Raw genomic sequence first — 17,003 nt, 5'->3', positions numbered from 1 at the left:
ATATATATATATATATATATATATATATATATATATATATATATATATATATATATATAAGGAAAAACAGTATCACTCCTACATAATTTTTTTATTCAGCCGGTGGCTTTGGTTGCCCCAATGTGCGTTGCTACCAATCGGACCTGACATATTTGTGTACAAATGGTCATCGACGTCGTTGCAAACTTCAAGAAATTATCACCATACCTTTGCGTGGGACGCCTAGAAATGACAAGGTGGCTAATAGGATCTTTATCTCTGTTGCAAGAAAAAAAGAAAATCGCATCCGAACTGATAACGCATATTTTCTAATTCGTTATCATTTTGAAATGTTTATATGGAAACTATATAGGATTTCTTTTCAATTATTTGAACCAATTATCCCCTCACTTAATGAGAACTTTTTTGAGAGTGACCAAAGCATAGTACCAACTGTGCTGAAAAGTAGACCATGCCTTTATTTGGTGGAAGTTCGCTTGACAACCTTCACTCCGTTGCGAAATTCTGATAAAGTATGTCGTCAGCAGCAAATTGTAGAAATGTACGGTGACTATACGATGTTGCAGACACTAAATATATTGAAGCAGTATGAACGGCTCAGCAGGTTAATTAACTTACTTCGATAACTAATCTATTCTCCACAAGTTAAATGTGCAAGATAGCACCAAACTTAAACTACTGCGTGAATAAACAAAAGGAATACAGTGATTCAATCTCTGTCTTTCCTTCCTGACTCGAAACAAGCTTTGCTATTTGCATTCTTTCTTTCCGAATCATTAATCATTGGTTGTTTATTCTTCATGTTTTTAATTTGCTACCTTAACATATTACTCATGCTTTCAAAATATTTCATCCCAATATTGTTACTTTTACAATCTTTCCTTTCACTTCTTGGGCAAAGTCTACGGTATCCCGGTGCGGGTCATGCTATCAATGAGTCTCGGCATCCGGAAATCCTCGTCAACTAAATATCTAGATCCCGAAGACTATGAAATGAAATTTTAATCATACCTTATGCATTTGAATTCATAATCTTCTCTGATAATCCTACTTCATCCTTTTGTTGTTCAGTATGGATATGGCAAATCGTGTGTATTATTGCCCAAATGGGCTCATCAATGAACGTTCTTCCTGGAAACACATTCGAGAAGAAGATCTGTTGATGCCAATTACAAAATTTGGCCCAGAGGATCAATGTATTGACATCATTTTCGATTGTACTATCCGCTAACTACTATGCTAATATGCAAATAATCAGCTCTATTTGCTTCAGCCTTTCAGCAAAGTAATTAGTCTTTTATTTTTGACAACACTGAGGAGTATTGAATTATTAGAAATATATTTTTGCTACAATCTGTTCACACCAATCTTAGTCATCATGTCGAAAACATAACTTTAGAAACGGCGAACTCAGGTAAATTTATAAAACGATTGGCCCATATCATTGGTCATTTTGTGACAGCAATGTCATTTGAAGAATTTGAAAACCGCAATGACCCATTGCGACAGCAGTATGATTAGTCTAGATCAACTTATTTGCATTCAACTTCCTGACACTATTTGCCATTAGACAAAGCTAATTCTGGTGTACGGTAATAAGTTTACATTGTAAAAGTAGATTAAAATTACATTGTTGGAACCGCACAGTCGTTAACACAGTGTGATAAGATTACTGCTTCCAGCCTATATTGCAAGTTTCACGATTGCTACACTGAAGATAGTGAATTTTCAATAAAAAAGAAATCAATTATATGATATAATATGTATTATCATTTCCAAGACAGCAAACAGCTAAAGTGGCTACTCGTTGGCAGCTGAATAAATTACTGTAGTCTCCAATTGAATCACCATAAAAACGTACGAGTTGAGATTTTAAGGCAAATCAAGGGAAACATGAAGTTATCGTCTTCCTCAGTTATCCTAGTTATCCTTAACGATGTCAGGGAAAGATACAGATTAAATAATCGATAAGCAATGAAGTATCACATGATGATATCTTTTCCTAGAATTACAAATCCAATATGTGAGATAGAAGAGACCGATACCCCCGATTATATCGCTTTATAGCTTCCACACCGAGAATTATTCAATTAAAGCGAAGTCAATGGGTCGAAGCATCATTTCCCACCGAGCAGATTGACAGATATTTTGACCAGTTATTACGACTAGTAATTTGTGAAATATTTCTCCCTTTACTACCGTAAGCACTTTCCGGGACTCTAAAGTGAACTTCATTAACTTCTAGACAAAAAAACGTAGAAATAGAAGTGTATATTCTATTCCAGAATCAAGCATTTGATATACACTCAAAACAAATCTGCTTCAAGTGAACATAACAGTACTGTCGACAATCCTCCGCAAGTTGCTGAATTAGAGGATCTACTTCATGCTCTGAAACCCTATTTGAAGTTTGCATTATTTCAGACAATCCTAACTTTAGAGTTACTGTCATAAAACTACAAACCATAAGTCATGGATCAATTCCAAAACCTGCCAGCAACCATTTTAAATCAAAATAAGCATTTTATCATTGTGTGGGACTACAGCACATAACTATTTCGTTGAAAGAACTTTGCATTCATTCGAAATTGCATTAATCATTAAACCGTTCAAAATTAGAAATCGTTCCCGTTCGATGAATTCACAAAATCCAAAATTACTCTCTTGCTTCATGTCCATATATCATTAACTTCCGAAAATATTCCATTCTGTGCAAGAAAAGCAAGATTTTATCTACATATTAAATATAGTACCAAAAATTGACAACCGTAGGATTCCTGGAAGCACCAAACATAACAATTATAACAACAACAACAGTGATAATGAGCAACAAAATATACAAATGAAAATCCACATATCACTTTCTCGGTCAGATTTGTTGAGCTTAGCGTAGAACATCAGGACCGAAATGCTGAAAATGCTTCAAAAGACGGCCTATTGGCCGCCTATCTGAGCAGATTCATTTACTTACTTATTACAGTTACTCAAACCCAAAAATTATCATTCCCTCAATTTCAGTTCTAAAATGATGTATACAGATAGTGACGCATGATGAGCACAGCCAAGTTTCCATGTAAACTAAGGTGAGAAAAAGAAGCAATCTTTTCATTCAGCTCAACATCAGAAAAACATAGAACTTAAAACATTGTCTTTCATGAAAAATGTAATTATCTACAAATATTTGTCAGCAGCGACTTTATGAATCCGAATCAAAACAAACAAAACTCTAGGCCAACTTATTACTGGACTCTACCAAGGTACCATTTCAATCTCTCGCATTTCCTTCCACCATTCCTAACCCGGGTGATTTTGGCCCAAATCTATCTGGTAAAAAACACTGTCATAATGGCTTTTCTTCAATATGCATCAAAAACATAAGGAACCATAATCAGCACAGAACTGATGATACCTGAGGACCTCAATTTTCCAGTTTTTGATCATTCGTTTGAAGCATACTTTTCAACTTGAACGCATTTGAAGACTGAATGTCTCACCACTTCATGTTGAATGAAAATATGTTGAAAGCGTTTCGTTTTCGTGGGAGAAACCAGAACCAAATTTTGCTTCGATTCTTTGGCCAGTGAATTAAAAAGATCTAAACAACAGGAGACCAATAGTTCCACACTTGATGATTACAATTTTTGTGACAGACATACATTCCGAATGGAACTACATTCTTAAAAGCAAGTCATGTCATGCTAGGCAAAAGAGTCTATGACCACCTCTCCTCAGCTCTTTTAGCCAAATGTTTTTGTTAACTTAGCACAGAAAAAACTCAATATAATTCGACAGATCTCTAAACTGTACGGACAATCAAGTCCACTCATTAAGCTATAACCCGACTCAAAATCTTCATACGGGCAAAATATCAAGCTCTATATATCTAATATAAGGGAGGTACTTTTTTTTTTTTGCGAAATACAATGAATGTAAACAAAAATGAACGACAAGGGGTAAAGAAGATGAGCAAACATGTTGTCATGGATGCTTTGAAAAGTTTTCCAGCTTTTCAGATAGCTGTCCTGCAAATTAGATTCATCTAGGTATTACTAAAACACGAATTGCAATTTAAATAACAATCAAATTCAATTTTTCTGATTCAATTTATTGATCGAAATTTTTTAGAGTCAAATTTACGATAAAGTGAAGGGATTACCATATCTAATTATAAAGTAATGAAAAAATGTGAATGTTGAATAGAAGTTCAAGACAAACGGCAACACAAACAATAATAGCATAAACAGAATTCAACAAGATTTTTCAAATTCGGTAAAAAAAGTCAGAAACAACGATTTAACTAAAAAAATTGTTGGAAGGGTCTCCAAAAAAATTCATGCTGGCTGATCAGGATTTCTAGTAGCCCTTTTCTACACATGACACTGACAACGAAAAGCAGCGTAGGCTATACTTTTTCATATGTCTTTTAAATCCAAAAAAAATTCTTTTTTGCATGGAACTGAAGATGATGTTACAAAGTTCATTAAAATTTAAACATATTTAAGACCAATCAGTCAATATCCAGCAAAAAAAAAAAACAAAAGAACATTAAAATTATAAAATCTTTTTTATAAGTCTTTCCTAGATATTTTGCAATGAAGTTATAAGATTTCTATTGAAAAAAAACAGAAAACATTACCATCAGATTCGATGCAGGATGACTAATCACAAATCAATAAAAATAACTCATAACTTTTTCTCTAAATGATGAAAAAACCATTCAATAATTTTTTTAAGAAATAGTCAGGGAATGTTGTTTCAGTTTCAGTGAACTTATTTTCTCTGAAATACGGAACAGAAAATCATGGTTTTAAATTTGGAACCATTTTGAAAAAAGCGAAGGTTTACGTTGCCCCACTCTCAGCTGTATAAACCTATCACTTGCTGCTGAAGCTGGCAAGATATTCCAGAGGTACTGAAAGGACATTGCGAGAAGTAGTACTGGTTGTAGAACGTGATTTCATTGAACTCTGGAAAGTCACTTTAACAGCTGGGAACGTTCTTTAAACAAATGAATTCATCATACATTCAAGTTTAGACATCTAACTTCTTAAGAGAGAGATAAAGATTGCAGGCAAAAAACCACAAATTGTGAATTTGAGTTCTGGTTTCTGAAAAGCTCCAATCTCCATCAATTTCAAGAAAAATCTAAAAAAAATATCTTCACCTTTTATTCACCTCAGGTAACAAATCATTCTATTTTCAGCTACACTAATTGCCCCTTAACAGTGTGGAAACATCCATTTTGAAACTTGAAAGTCTGACCTGTATTGATCCACCACCAATAATGAAACCATCACTTGAACTATTCTCACGCGTGTCACTCTAAATTATATGTTGCTTACAAAACTTGAAACAAAGACCTATGATGAATCTACCAAGAAAATATGTTATTTTCTATTGATACTTGAAAATTAAATAAAAATAGTACCCTTAAGCGCAGAATTAATGCAGGAATAATCGACTCATGTTTTTAAAAATACATGAAAAAAACATCTTAGTGGCAAATCTCATTGGTCTCGAAATATACTGTCTATCCAGAAGTGACCAAATCATTAAAAGTTCGCATTTCCCCGAGACTTTAAATACAAGGCATTCGATTTCACCTAACTCCAGTTTCGTTATTGCTAGCAATTAAAGAAAAGAGTGATGAACTGTAAACAGCAAAATGTTTGGAAGGCTTACTGGAGTTTATCAACGATAGCAAGAAATACTTACTGGAGTTTATCAACGATAGCAAGAAATATGACAAAAATTAGAGGAAACAGAACATACCTTAAGTGGTGCCGGTACGCTCGGAACAATACTTGGCCCTGCCAGTTCCTCAGATTGCATTTCCATACTTTGACTTTCACTTGATGCCTATAATCGTTAAGGATTAAAGAATTCAAATTCCACACAAAAAAATTAATGGCTAACTTCATTGACTTTTGAACATTGCATAGAAAAAATGCACGAATAATGTAACAGTTGGAAAGTATAATCACCAAACAGGAGACCTTTTAGCGAGTCAGCTTTGCATACATGTCTTTCTATTAGTTGTCATTTGTCACAAGTACAAAAAGGCATACCTTGTTTGTTTTTCCTTTGTATGGTAAAACACCGTCACGTAACTGAAAGCAAAAGCAAGTGAAATTTTATACAAAATCTTCATCATTTGAAAAGATTGTTACACTGTGAAGGAAAGTATATGAAATTGTAAACAAGTACCATTTCTCTTAATTGCATATAAATTACGCCCAGGACATTTCGGCCAAGACCGAACTTGGGTATTGAGAGAACAGTTTCATTAGTTAATGGGAATTCCATTGGAATCTGGAAGAAATTCAGGAGAAAAATTGTTTTGCTTACTTAAAAATGGATTGCCGATTGCTGCATGACACGTTATTTGAATCAAAAAGTGTAGCTAGTTCTACTAATTTACTTACCGAGAAAATTTCAACACAAAATTGATCTCCGATTTATTGCAGACTATACTATGGACTGTTAGGTAACAAAATCTTAGTTACTTTAATCACAACTTTGTTGTTTTGCATGCTTTTCGCCCAGTCCTGTATATAGTTGTGATTACAAGCACTTGCATAAAAATCGTCACCACCGAAACAATGTACAAGTAACTTGTCGCCAGAATCCGTCAATTCTTTTCGAAGTTCTTCACACTGTTCAACTTTTGCTAACAATGCACGCTGAAAAAATTTCCATTGATTAAAGATATTTAAAAACTTTAATCTCTGAATTACTGCTGCCTACTACCTTTACTAGTTAAAAGGATGAGAAAAACATTAAGAAGGTTTGAGAACATGCCCCCAAATCAACCAGCAACTATTATGTAAAACATTATGATGCAATAATAGTTTGGTAATTACGACATACCTGCTCACTTATTACTCATCCCATTTAATGCTGTGTAAGGTGGCAATTTAATCATTACAACTATTCAAGTCAGTTCAAACATCCAGAAAGGCAAAACTTCGCTAAAGGCCATAGACCTTGCTAATTCCCATGATTCAGAAGTTATGAGATTATGTGAAAAGAATGACGAACGAAAAAACAAACAAAAAACAACAAAATGGATTAGCTGTCGTGATAAAAAGAGATAGACTTTTATTAAAAACTAATATTCGATAACCATTTGATCATTACCAACATATACCTGCATTGCTTCAAGACCAGGACCCTTCCGCCATTCTTCCGCAGCGCTTCTACTCACCTGCAGATATTTCATTTTTGATGTATAAGAAGCGTTGAACTGATTTTTTACAATAAGCAGAAAATCCCTGTCACTCATTTATCATAAAAAATGATTTTCTGTATCTGTTGCTACCTGTTACTCATATAATGCTGTTACTCACTTGTCATAAAAAATGATTTTCTGTGGAAATGATTTTTCGTCAAAAATGATTTTCTGTATCTGAATAATTTTATAGATCACTTTATTGATTTTCAAGATATTTCGTGCAAGTGTATTATAGTCTTTAGGTGCCGCTTTTGATGAACCATCGACTTCAACACATTCTGTCATTAGCAACGATGTAACGCCACACAGCGCTTCGGTTTTGGCAAGCTGATAAAAATGATTCACATTGTCATACACTCGACCATCGATTTCCAGTGGAAACTGTAAATTTCACAAATAAAAATTTAGACACTCGATTCTGGAAAAATTAATGAAATTTGTAAGCTATAACAGTGAGTAAGAATACTGCAAAGCAACAACATTACTTATAATCAACAATTAAACCAAAACTTATCCCTACTAAATTTGCTGATACTGAGAAAACAGAACTGAAGTCTGCGCCTTGACTTCACAAAATTTTTGAAATTAAACAAAAAAGAATCTAAAAACAAACATCGTGTTGGGCCGTGAAAACATTCTGAAAGCCTGAGAAGCATATTATATTGTCGGGAGCAACCGCATACTCTTTGTATTTGGCTGCTTCAGGCAATTTCTTGAACTGAAAGGTAAAAGGATTAGAAACTGTGACACAGTCAAATTATTCCACAGAATCGAATAAATAGTCAGAACTAACCGCTAGGTAAAAGTTACAGAAATATATGACAAGCACTTTGGCTGAGCTTGAATAAGTAATTTTCAAAGAAAATCATTGACAGGATCTAACTTCAAATGGTCTCCTCTGCACGAATCCTCGCTTCATGATACGTCCGTACATGAATCGTGGTGCTCCACGAGGCATCCGCATTGGTCCATAACCAAAACGGCCTCCTCGAAAACCCATTGGCCCAGGCAAATTTCTCAACAGACGACCACCACCACGACTCTCGTAACGTGGCCAAGCTAAATTAGTCAGATATAATTGCGCGAAAGGTGAAAATAAGTTAATTTAAGCGTTGTTCCGGTTTTATCCAACAAAGTTACGAGGACGTATAGAGAGCACGACTTGAAATTAAGTGAGAACTCGAATAAAAGAGATAATTTAATAAGATTAACAATTACACTATGTATCGGTGCAATACAAACCGATTATTCAATAAACATCTTGTTCATTTCAAATATTCCGTGTTAACGACCAAGAAATGATTTTTTTTTTTAGATTTTCATGAAAGGCGCAGTATAGAGTCTTTTAAACTGAATACAATCCTTCTTTGTGGTATACTATTATTATATTCAGTTTACTTGATACATTATAAGTCGAGAGGAAGTAAAAAAAGACTCGAATATTAAAATGAGTGAAACCAGCCAAACTTACAGTGGTAGGATGATGCAACAGGTTGTATGAATTCACCCTGAAATTAACTAAGTGAATGGATTATTCCATAACAAAGTTGAACTATTTCGAAAATTATTATGAAAGTTCTTGAAAACTGCAAAACCAATTAATAAAAACATAAAACCAGTGAAGTACTCTAAAAACCGTTGTAAATCACAACTATGCCAGTCTTTCGGTGGACTGAGGCCGTTATATAAGATTTTTCAGAAGACCAGATTTTTAGTGGTCTCAAGAAAACTTACACGTACAAACTTCAGCGCAGATTAAACCTTTCATTATGTAAAAAGAAAAAACACTCCACTTGAACGCTTGATGAACTTTGTCTTCTCATTCGTAGTCTTCGTAGTCCTCCTCTCTTTTAGCTATCTTTTTCTGTTCTCAAACCTCAAATTTCAAAGCCTAGATCTTCAATTTCATTTCTTACAAAAACAAGAACCAAACAGCTGCAATTTATATTCTAATATGCAAAAATGCAGATGCAAACAAGATTTTAGTGCCATAAAATTACCGCATGTAATTATAATGAGTCAGGACAGGTTGTTTTTGCAGAAATTACTATGGTATATCAATAATCTACAAAGAAATCCCCATGCAGGCGATACAAGCATCTAAAGTGAATTACATCGCAACATCAACTGTTAGGAACTCTACTTAAAATTCCGAAATGTCATCCTAGTTTTCATATGGTTTCTTTAAATCTTTTTTTTCATATGATTTCTTTCAACTTTTCCACGAAATATTTAAATTAACTTTGGTTATCCCAATATCAAAACAAAGACTAATAGTAGCAATTTTGAAGTGAAACTAATACCAGTGAATAGAGCGAAACAAGCATTAGTGATAAGGCTACTGATAAGGAATCTAAAATGTTATTAATAGAGATGGATAGGACGAAACAAGTGGTAGTGATGAGATTACTGATAAGAAATCTAGAATTTGGCCAATAGTGATTCTGGAATATGATTAATATGACCTGCCTAACAAGTGCTCAGCTAATGTTTTAATAATACCGAGGAATATGTACTTCAACGTGGCCTGTGCGAAGTTAATTATGTGTAACACTACTTACATGCTAAATACTTATAACACCTGCCAAAATTCAATAACTTTCTAACGCTTTTTGCAACCTAACGTTCACTCGTCAGATTTAACTCATTTCGGCTGTTCATTTTTAGCACATTACCTATTTATTAGACAAACATAAATGCTGTGGCCCTTAACTTGGAAATATTACATGCTTCATGCCTTCAGTCAAGTTATTGACTGTGCACGCGCATCTGCATCGAACTGATGTATGCTTGCATGCATGCATGAAGCCTCACCTACCAGGCGCGCTATCACACGAAACAACGACACCCTACCGATTCCATTCACCGCGCACGCCACCGAGCCGAAAACACGTCCTTAACAGCAGCAAATATCCAGCGACCAGAGCGGATAGTCCCGCAAATTGATGAATGAAACTGGAACAGGTAGGTTATTTAACGCTCGATGGGTAGTCCGTTGAAAGTTGGCTGGCCAGTATGTATTTATTCTTATCCCTAATGGAATTTTAGGTGACAGTTTTGGTTGCGAAGGTGCCAGCGGATTTCAGTTATTTAGACAGATTTCAGGTGTGTTACGATGAAATACCGGCATCGTTTCAAATGTCGACGTGGTGGCCGTCGTATTGCGAAAGGGAAAAGGTTAACTTCTAGTTAAATCTTGTCTATGATATCTTAGTGGATAGCAATATTGACTGTACTTTGTTTAATGCCCTACTGTCTTTTGCAATGTTTAAAGAGTAGTCAATCACATAATTCCAGTGTTTCCAGCGTTACAATTTAAAGTTGATGCAAATATTGCAGCAGTGAAAGTAATCCATCGATAACTCGACATCGTGAAGCTGCAAGAGCAGCTCGTACCGCTCAGAAAATACCATTCACACCAATAGATGAAAATTACGATGCCAAATTGAACGATGAAGATGCAGTGCTGGAGCAGATACCCTTGGTTATTTATGATATATTTAAACACTGCTGTCCATTTGTATTTTATAATTAATGGAATTTCGTAAATTTAGATGCTGATCGATTGAAAATGAGTTAGATTAGGAAAGTTAGCAAATGCTTGGTCTTATGAATTCAATATTTTTATGGAATGTATAGGAATTTAATGACATTTGAGGCATAATAATTGATAACTTAATTCCAGCATAGAATGCAAATTGAGGATGCGGACGAAATTAAAAGTATGAGAAGTAACTTTTCGGAGCTAACTTCGACGAAATCAGAACTTTCGCAGTTTACATCTTGTACAAATCCAACCTTCGATCCTGTGCATCGTATCTGGAGGTGCTGATATTTTATTCATGATAACTGGAAGTTGAATTTTTATTGATTAAAATTTTTTCGTAAATTTAAAGGGTTTGGATTTTTTTTTCAAGTAGTTATTTTTACAGAGAGATTATAATGGAGTTCTAGGAAAGCTTTCTGAACTGTTCCAGAAGTTCCTTTCGCGGTATAATGGCCTTAGCTTCGATTTTTTTGGGGCTGAATAACTCCCGTTACCTTTGAATAGACTGATCAAGCCATGAACAAACTTCGATTAAATAAAAGCAATTTACAGCATGCTGTGCTTAGTGACCGTAATTCGTTATCTCTGATCAGAAAATACAACTAGCTGAATGTCTGGAGTAATAAATGTTTGGAGTAATATTAGGTGATACACTTATAGATCGGGATCAGTGTTGCAAAATGAAGTGCTTGCCGTGCTTGCGGCTACAGCAGAATTGATTAAAGATACTGATGGAACAGAAAGTGATGCTGAGTATTTCGCTGCACTTTTGACAGTTATCGAAGCAATGCCTGCAGTGAATGAATCGAAATTAGCTGCAGCTGCTTATTTGTTAGGTCTTGTCGCTAAAAAAATCGACAAAAGTGTGTCACGGAAATGCTTTTCTCGAGCACATCAGGTAGCTTCATATTGGCTAAGGATTCCGAGCTATTACTATAGAGTTTTAGTTTCGCTTGTATCACGAAAGTTGTTCTCATTGATTCATCAGTAGTCAGTAATGAAAGTAGGTCATAGCATTAATATAATTTATTGATAATGTAAGGGTTAAGAAAATATTTTCTAATTGAAGAGTATCTTTCCACTTGTGTTATGTTTACTTTTTTTGAAAGTTAGGGCGTAGCTCATTAGTAATTCATTTCTATTCTGCCATACTATTGTTGCAGAATTCGGTAGCTCTTAGTAAAGTGCGTAATTTTGTGTTATTTCACTTATATGTAGATTCTGGAAAATAAGCTTGGCAAGACTCAACTGGATGTTGCTCTGGCGAAACTTATCACTACATTAGGGACGATTTTGCATCAACAAGCTGCCAGCATTTGGCAAAGTAGCAATACCAGGTTTAATCTTTTTAGATTCATTTACTGATTTTCATATCTTTTTTTATTTTTAGATTTTGCGCTTTCTCATATTCATATATTGATATCATTCAAGTACTTTATGCTTATGCTGTCCATAAAGCACGATTTGTGTTTTATATAAGTTTCGATTTATTTTTGCGGTTTGTAAATTCGGTATGGTAACACAAAATTGAGACACTGTCTTTGTCCTTCTTCACAGCCATCAAGTAAAGCATTGACTTTGATACCCCTGCAGATGAGGAAACTGTCAAGTATTAATTGATTTAATACTACACAAATTTTTTGGTTTATTTGAAGGCTCTCACTAGTGAAAATTGAAATGTTTGCGATCCATGATAAGTCTTCGGTTCGATCTGCTGCTCGACGAACTCTACGCACCATTCTTAACGATCCTATTATGATTACATCTAATGGTTACCACCGGGGAGCCGGTATTGTCGGTGAAGTGTTGATCAAACAGTTGGAACAGAATGCCGGTAAAGATTTGCTTCGTAGTTTACAGCCAATAAGCAGCAACCCAAAAAATACTTTATGTAATTACAAAAACGTTTCAGTCGAACATTAAATTTTCTGAATTCGTAGCAAATAAAAAGGGAAAGGGGATTGATATTTTCTTAATTCGTTAAAAACTGCCCATTTTTATAACTTCCCACTAGATGTCTTGCTCATTTTTCTACCCTGAGTTCATTTGCTTTTGATTTGTCCAAGAGCCGAATAAAACATGCTAAAGAACTACCTTAGCATTCTACGGCAGTTTATATTCGTGAAATTACTTTTACAATGTTGATAACCAATCCTGACTTTGTTCAATTACAGTCAATATAGACATTGACTTATTACTTCGATTGTTATGTCTGGCGGAAAATATTATGCATAAAATGCCACCTTCGATATTCAAAAAGTTTGCGGAGACGACATTTACATTGCTGTCTATTTCGGATTCTAGTCTAAGATCCACAGTTTTCCAATGTTTTCGAAAAATTCTACAGCAGCAGCCACCTGATACAACTTTACCCTTCAATACCAATGTTCTTTTGATTGGTCTTTTGCGCGATTTCTCGTCGAGATCCATGGACCTCTCTGTTATATGTTCCTGGATGGAGGTTTGTTTATGTCAAATGTATAATTTCCTTCTGAAATCTTTATCTTGCCTAAGATCTTATAAAATCACGAAATAAAACTAAATCAATCGAGTTTTCTTTCTTGAATTTGATAATTTTCTGTGCAGTAAGGGGCGAGTATTTCTAGGCTCTTTGTGAATCGCATCTTTGTCTTGCTACAAAAGATCTTGTAAAATCAATGGCAACGCTGAGAGCTTCACTGAAACCGATTTTCCAAACATTTGATTTGGGGAAAGATTCTGTTGCCTTGGTAGCGTTTTTTTTTTGAAATATCTTTGATTGCTAAGTTTGGAACAAATTTTTCGAATAGTCATGAGGGCTATGTAGCTATTTGAATAAGATTTAATCTTCTGTATTAGCGAAAACTTTAACGTACACCTGGTTTTTTGAGAATAATCTGAGTCAGTAGAAGATGAGATCTTTCATTTTATTTTATTTTTTCTATTGGTTACTTTTTTAATGGCCGTTTAGGTATAAATTCGTGCGAAATTGGAATTAGGAAGTTACCCTAAGTTCAGTATAACGTTAATTCGGAGTATGATCTAGGCCAGAGTTCTCTTTTTAGTTTTGGAACAATTTTAGAGTAAACATTGTCAACTAATTTATCAATTCGGTTTCTTGTTGCTTCTTTTTTACCGGCTAGAACTTCATTGTTGTTATTTTAGATGTTATTTTAGATAACTTACAAAGTAATTAGTCGCATAATTGAACATTGTGTGCAATCAAATGAGGAATTAGCAAGTTATTCTGTCGATTTATGTGAGGAGGCTTTGAATCCACGAAGTACTGGAGTGTGGCAATATGTTCTTCGCACTGAAACAAGGATATTCGAAGTTTGCAAAGGTGCTATCAACCATGAATCATTTGCGCGTGCACTAAAAACTCTGGCGGCATTACGCAACGATGTTAATTGCTGCATTATACCTGATATTGACTTGGTAATGGCTTACATTTTGGCAGGATTAGTAGAACGTTTAACTTTTTTGTCTATGAATTATTTAGCGAGTAAATACTTTCTAGACCTTTTGGATGAGGTCTGCAAAGGCTTTTTCAAAAGGAAATTTGTGGAATTTTTCTTACATTCAGTTGCACTAAGTCCAACATTCTGTATTGTAACACTACATTCTTATTCATCTGATGGTCTTGGTTGTATTTAATTCAAAAAACAAAATTTAGGCTATTGGAATAGCAGTACGACATATTGGTGCTGAGAACGTTTTGCGAGTTTTACCTTTGGAATTGGATCCTCAAAATGTATCACTAGTAACCCATTTCGAAAGATCTTGGCTTATGCCTGTCCTGCGCATAAATATTCGCAACCAGTCAATTGCTTTTGCATTACAATATTTTTTACCATTAGCATACCGACTTCGAAAGGAAGCGCCGAGTGATGTTGTGAGACAAAAAACTTTTGTTACTATCAGTGTAAGTCACATCATTTGATTATTTTTTCATAACTCCTGGAACTTGAAAGTTGATGAAGTTGCTTTAGGTAATAACTCTGGTATAGGAGTCAACTCTCTTTTAAAATGCTTTTTTCTCAATAATTTTTCAGGACCAGTTGTGGGATTTATTACCCGGTTTATTGAGCTCAGCAACTGATTTTGTGCAGAATTTTCCCCATTTAGCTGAAATTTTGAGTAAAGTTTTACTTGAACAACGTGATCTCCGTCTTATCGTGCTATCATCACTTCGCAGTGCGCTTCGTTACGCGCTCCAACCGGATGCGACAGAAGCAAAAAAGGTTTATTATTTGCTTAATACTATTGTCAAAATTTCAGGTTGGACTATAATCTTATATTAGACTAGACATATGTACATATATATATATATATTTAGACAATAATAATTTCTTTTCAAAGCTAAATGGACTATGAGATATCCCATTAGCAATTCAAGCTTAGTTTCTGACTGTTTATTATTTTAGGATGTAATGCGATTTTTTGCATACAGTTTCTTGCGAAAGTTATTTACTTTGTACACCCTATCAAATACTACCATGGAATCTATGGAAGGCATAACTGGAAATAGTTTGAGAACTCTGCGATGCTCTGTTCTGGAAACTGTTCGTATGTATGTACAGTTGACGCCAAATAATGTGATTGATAATTTCATAAATTTGGCTGTTGAAAAGACACAAATCAAAGAAATGGATTTGGACCAAAAAGTGTATTTTACTTCACATTTTACAATTAGGATAAAATTATGTCAAACTTCAAAAAAATGTGGGACATAATATTTTATCGATTTTATTGAAACTTTTTCATTCGTTACTTCATCATTAGTAAAAGGAAGTTTTTTCCTTTCAAATTTTAGAAGTATTCATATTTTTCGTTGTTTGAGATTCGGGTTTTGGATATTATGGCTGCACTTGTGAAGAAGGCAAGTGTATCGGGATTAGACAGTATATTTTCTACCGTACACCCGTGGTTTATAAACAGTGAAGTAGCGCTTCAGAAGAAAGCATTCCGCATTTTGGAAGAAATTATGAAACGAATAAATGATGAAGCTGTGGCAGACTTTTTTGCTTCGAGCGCCGATGAAATAAATAATGTGCTTGATCAGGTAGTTTGTTTAAATGCTATGATAATTGTGATAAAATGCGTGAAGATGATCTTTACTTGGAAATGTGATATTGCAGGATTTGGATAGTATTGCGAAGAGTGCACGGGCAGCACTAACCGCTATATATCATGTGAAATTATCTTCTTTGACTTCATTTGAATGTGCAGAAATTTTTGAAAAAAAATTCCTTCCAAGAATTATTGTCTGTCTTGATAAGTCACACAATATTCGGACACGTTCAAATGCATTGAGATGCTTCGTGAAACTATGTCAACAACTAATACTTTTCGGTTCATATGAGAGGTTGGTGCGCGTTGTTGAAGAGTGTAACCAACATTTTCAGTAACATAGAATCAGTGACTTGAAACTGATCAGTCACTTTTTTTTTTGAAGCATGTACTGTTCGAAACCGATTCGTTATAAAGTCCTATTTATTTCCACAACAAACAAAATATATAGTTTCTTCAATTTTATAGAATTAATTAGCAAAACATTTCAGTAAGAGTCCGTCAAGTGTACTTCATCCAGTACTGACTAGAATTTTTGATATGTTAAATCCAGAAGGATTATGCCCAAATGAAGATCCACTCGAAATCTTGCGGTAAGCCTTGTTGCATGAATAAAATTTCCTCACGTTCACAGGTTTGCAATGCAATCCGCCTTGAATTCGTTTTACTATTTCATGAGAAATCAGTATTGGCCATTCTTAATTATAGATAAATACTCTCATTTTAAAATACTCTCATTTTACTGAGCGTGGCAAATATCGTTTTACAAATTTATCTTTGAGTTATCGTAAAGCTTAAGAACCATTTTGTTAATACCTTATTTAGATCATCAACCATTGCTTTGAATGTCATAGCTCAGAAATTTACTCGTATTTTGGATGCTTCATTGCTGAGCCGTCTTGTAGCACATGCATGTAGCTGGATTGGTGATGAACGGCCAGTGATTAGAGTGCTAATTATCAGATTATTGCGAATGCTAACAAAGAAATTACCAGACTATACAATGCGACAGTATCAGGTCAGTATATATATATATATATATATGTATATATTATAGCTCTGTCGTGGATTTCTGTTGAAGTAATTTGCAGTCAGTCAATAGTTGGAACAAGCAGGGGGATTTTACACGTTGGTTATCGAGGAGAAGAATTGGAGGTCCCTTGGAGTATT

The 17,003-nt window shown here is 34.5% G+C and overlaps 3 protein-coding genes across 5 annotated transcripts in view; 2 read left to right on the top strand and 1 right to left on the bottom strand.

Annotated features, from left to right (window-relative positions):
• LOAG_17520 (hypothetical protein) overlaps positions 1-1,231 on the top strand; it is a gene marked incomplete at both ends in the record, with an annotated part of 2,576 nt that extends 1,345 nt beyond the window's left edge. The window contains 3 exons of the mRNA XM_020450181.1: positions 100-236; positions 411-604; positions 1,072-1,231. Coding sequence (XP_020306190.1) covers positions 100-236; positions 411-604; positions 1,072-1,231 — 491 coding nt within the window. The remainder of the gene's footprint in view (positions 1-99; positions 237-410; positions 605-1,071) is intronic.
• A 3,473-nt stretch (positions 1,232-4,704) lies between these two features.
• LOAG_06650 (hypothetical protein) lies at positions 4,705-10,199 on the bottom strand. 3 transcript variants are annotated; one of them, XM_020447198.1, is made up of 12 exons: positions 10,053-10,135; positions 8,706-8,742; positions 8,118-8,293; positions 7,848-7,952; positions 7,430-7,615; positions 7,151-7,207; positions 6,507-6,683; positions 6,208-6,312; positions 6,069-6,110; positions 5,773-5,859; positions 5,263-5,322; positions 4,992-5,145 (listed from the first exon to the last, which is right to left on the bottom strand). In XM_020447198.1, the coding sequence occupies exons 3-12, from the start codon at positions 8,232-8,234 to the stop codon at positions 5,032-5,034; spliced, it is 1,050 nt and encodes a 349-aa protein (XP_020306189.1). In that variant the 5' UTR covers positions 8,235-8,293; positions 8,706-8,742; positions 10,053-10,135; the 3' UTR covers positions 4,992-5,031. The 3 variants fall into 3 exon arrangements, with proteins under 3 accessions (XP_020306188.1, XP_020306189.1, XP_020302548.1); XM_020447197.1 differs by lacking the exon at positions 10,053-10,135 and adding an exon at positions 9,028-9,207; XM_020447199.1 differs by lacking the exons at positions 4,992-5,145; positions 6,208-6,312 and adding an exon at positions 4,705-4,967 and having other exon boundaries at positions 10,088-10,199.
• Positions 10,200-10,349: 150 nt separating this feature from the next.
• The window catches only part of LOAG_17519 (hypothetical protein), a gene marked incomplete at both ends in the record, with an annotated part of 8,970 nt that continues 2,316 nt past the window's right edge, over positions 10,350-17,003 (top strand). The window contains 16 exons of the mRNA XM_020450180.1: positions 10,350-10,411; positions 10,574-10,718; positions 10,920-11,059; positions 11,442-11,679; positions 12,000-12,118; positions 12,437-12,615; positions 12,956-13,242; positions 13,388-13,510; positions 13,938-14,198; positions 14,437-14,685; positions 14,816-15,004; positions 15,188-15,427; positions 15,604-15,825; positions 15,902-16,128; positions 16,325-16,426; positions 16,659-16,851. Coding sequence (XP_020306187.1) covers positions 10,350-10,411; positions 10,574-10,718; positions 10,920-11,059; positions 11,442-11,679; positions 12,000-12,118; positions 12,437-12,615; positions 12,956-13,242; positions 13,388-13,510; positions 13,938-14,198; positions 14,437-14,685; positions 14,816-15,004; positions 15,188-15,427; positions 15,604-15,825; positions 15,902-16,128; positions 16,325-16,426; positions 16,659-16,851 — 2,976 coding nt within the window. The remainder of the gene's footprint in view (positions 10,412-10,573; positions 10,719-10,919; positions 11,060-11,441; positions 11,680-11,999; positions 12,119-12,436; positions 12,616-12,955; positions 13,243-13,387; positions 13,511-13,937; positions 14,199-14,436; positions 14,686-14,815; positions 15,005-15,187; positions 15,428-15,603; positions 15,826-15,901; positions 16,129-16,324; positions 16,427-16,658; positions 16,852-17,003) is intronic.

The sequence above is a fragment of the Loa loa genome (assembly GCF_000183805.2).
Source record: "Loa loa unplaced genomic scaffold supercont3.86, whole genome shotgun sequence".
Classification (NCBI taxonomy): Eukaryota; Metazoa; Nematoda; class Chromadorea; order Rhabditida; family Onchocercidae; genus Loa; species Loa loa.
The sequence above is the reverse complement of the archived record's forward strand: the minus strand, read 5'-3'. Positions and strand labels throughout refer to the sequence as shown.

What these genes read in the sequence shown, in the direction of transcription:
- LOAG_06650 (XM_020447197.1), bottom strand. Translation starts at nt 9,057, where the DNA reads ATGAGAAGACAAAGTTCATCAAGCGTTCAA. An exon ending in AAAGTTCATCAAGCGTTCAA is followed by an intron (nt 8,743 to 9,027) that starts GTGGAGTGTTTT and finishes AGTTAATTTCAG; the next exon opens with GGTGAATTCATACAACCTGT. An exon ending in ATATCTTGAAAATCAATAAA is followed by an intron (nt 7,208 to 7,429) that starts GTGATCTATAAA and finishes AAATATCTGCAG; the next exon opens with GTGAGTAGAAGCGCTGCGGA.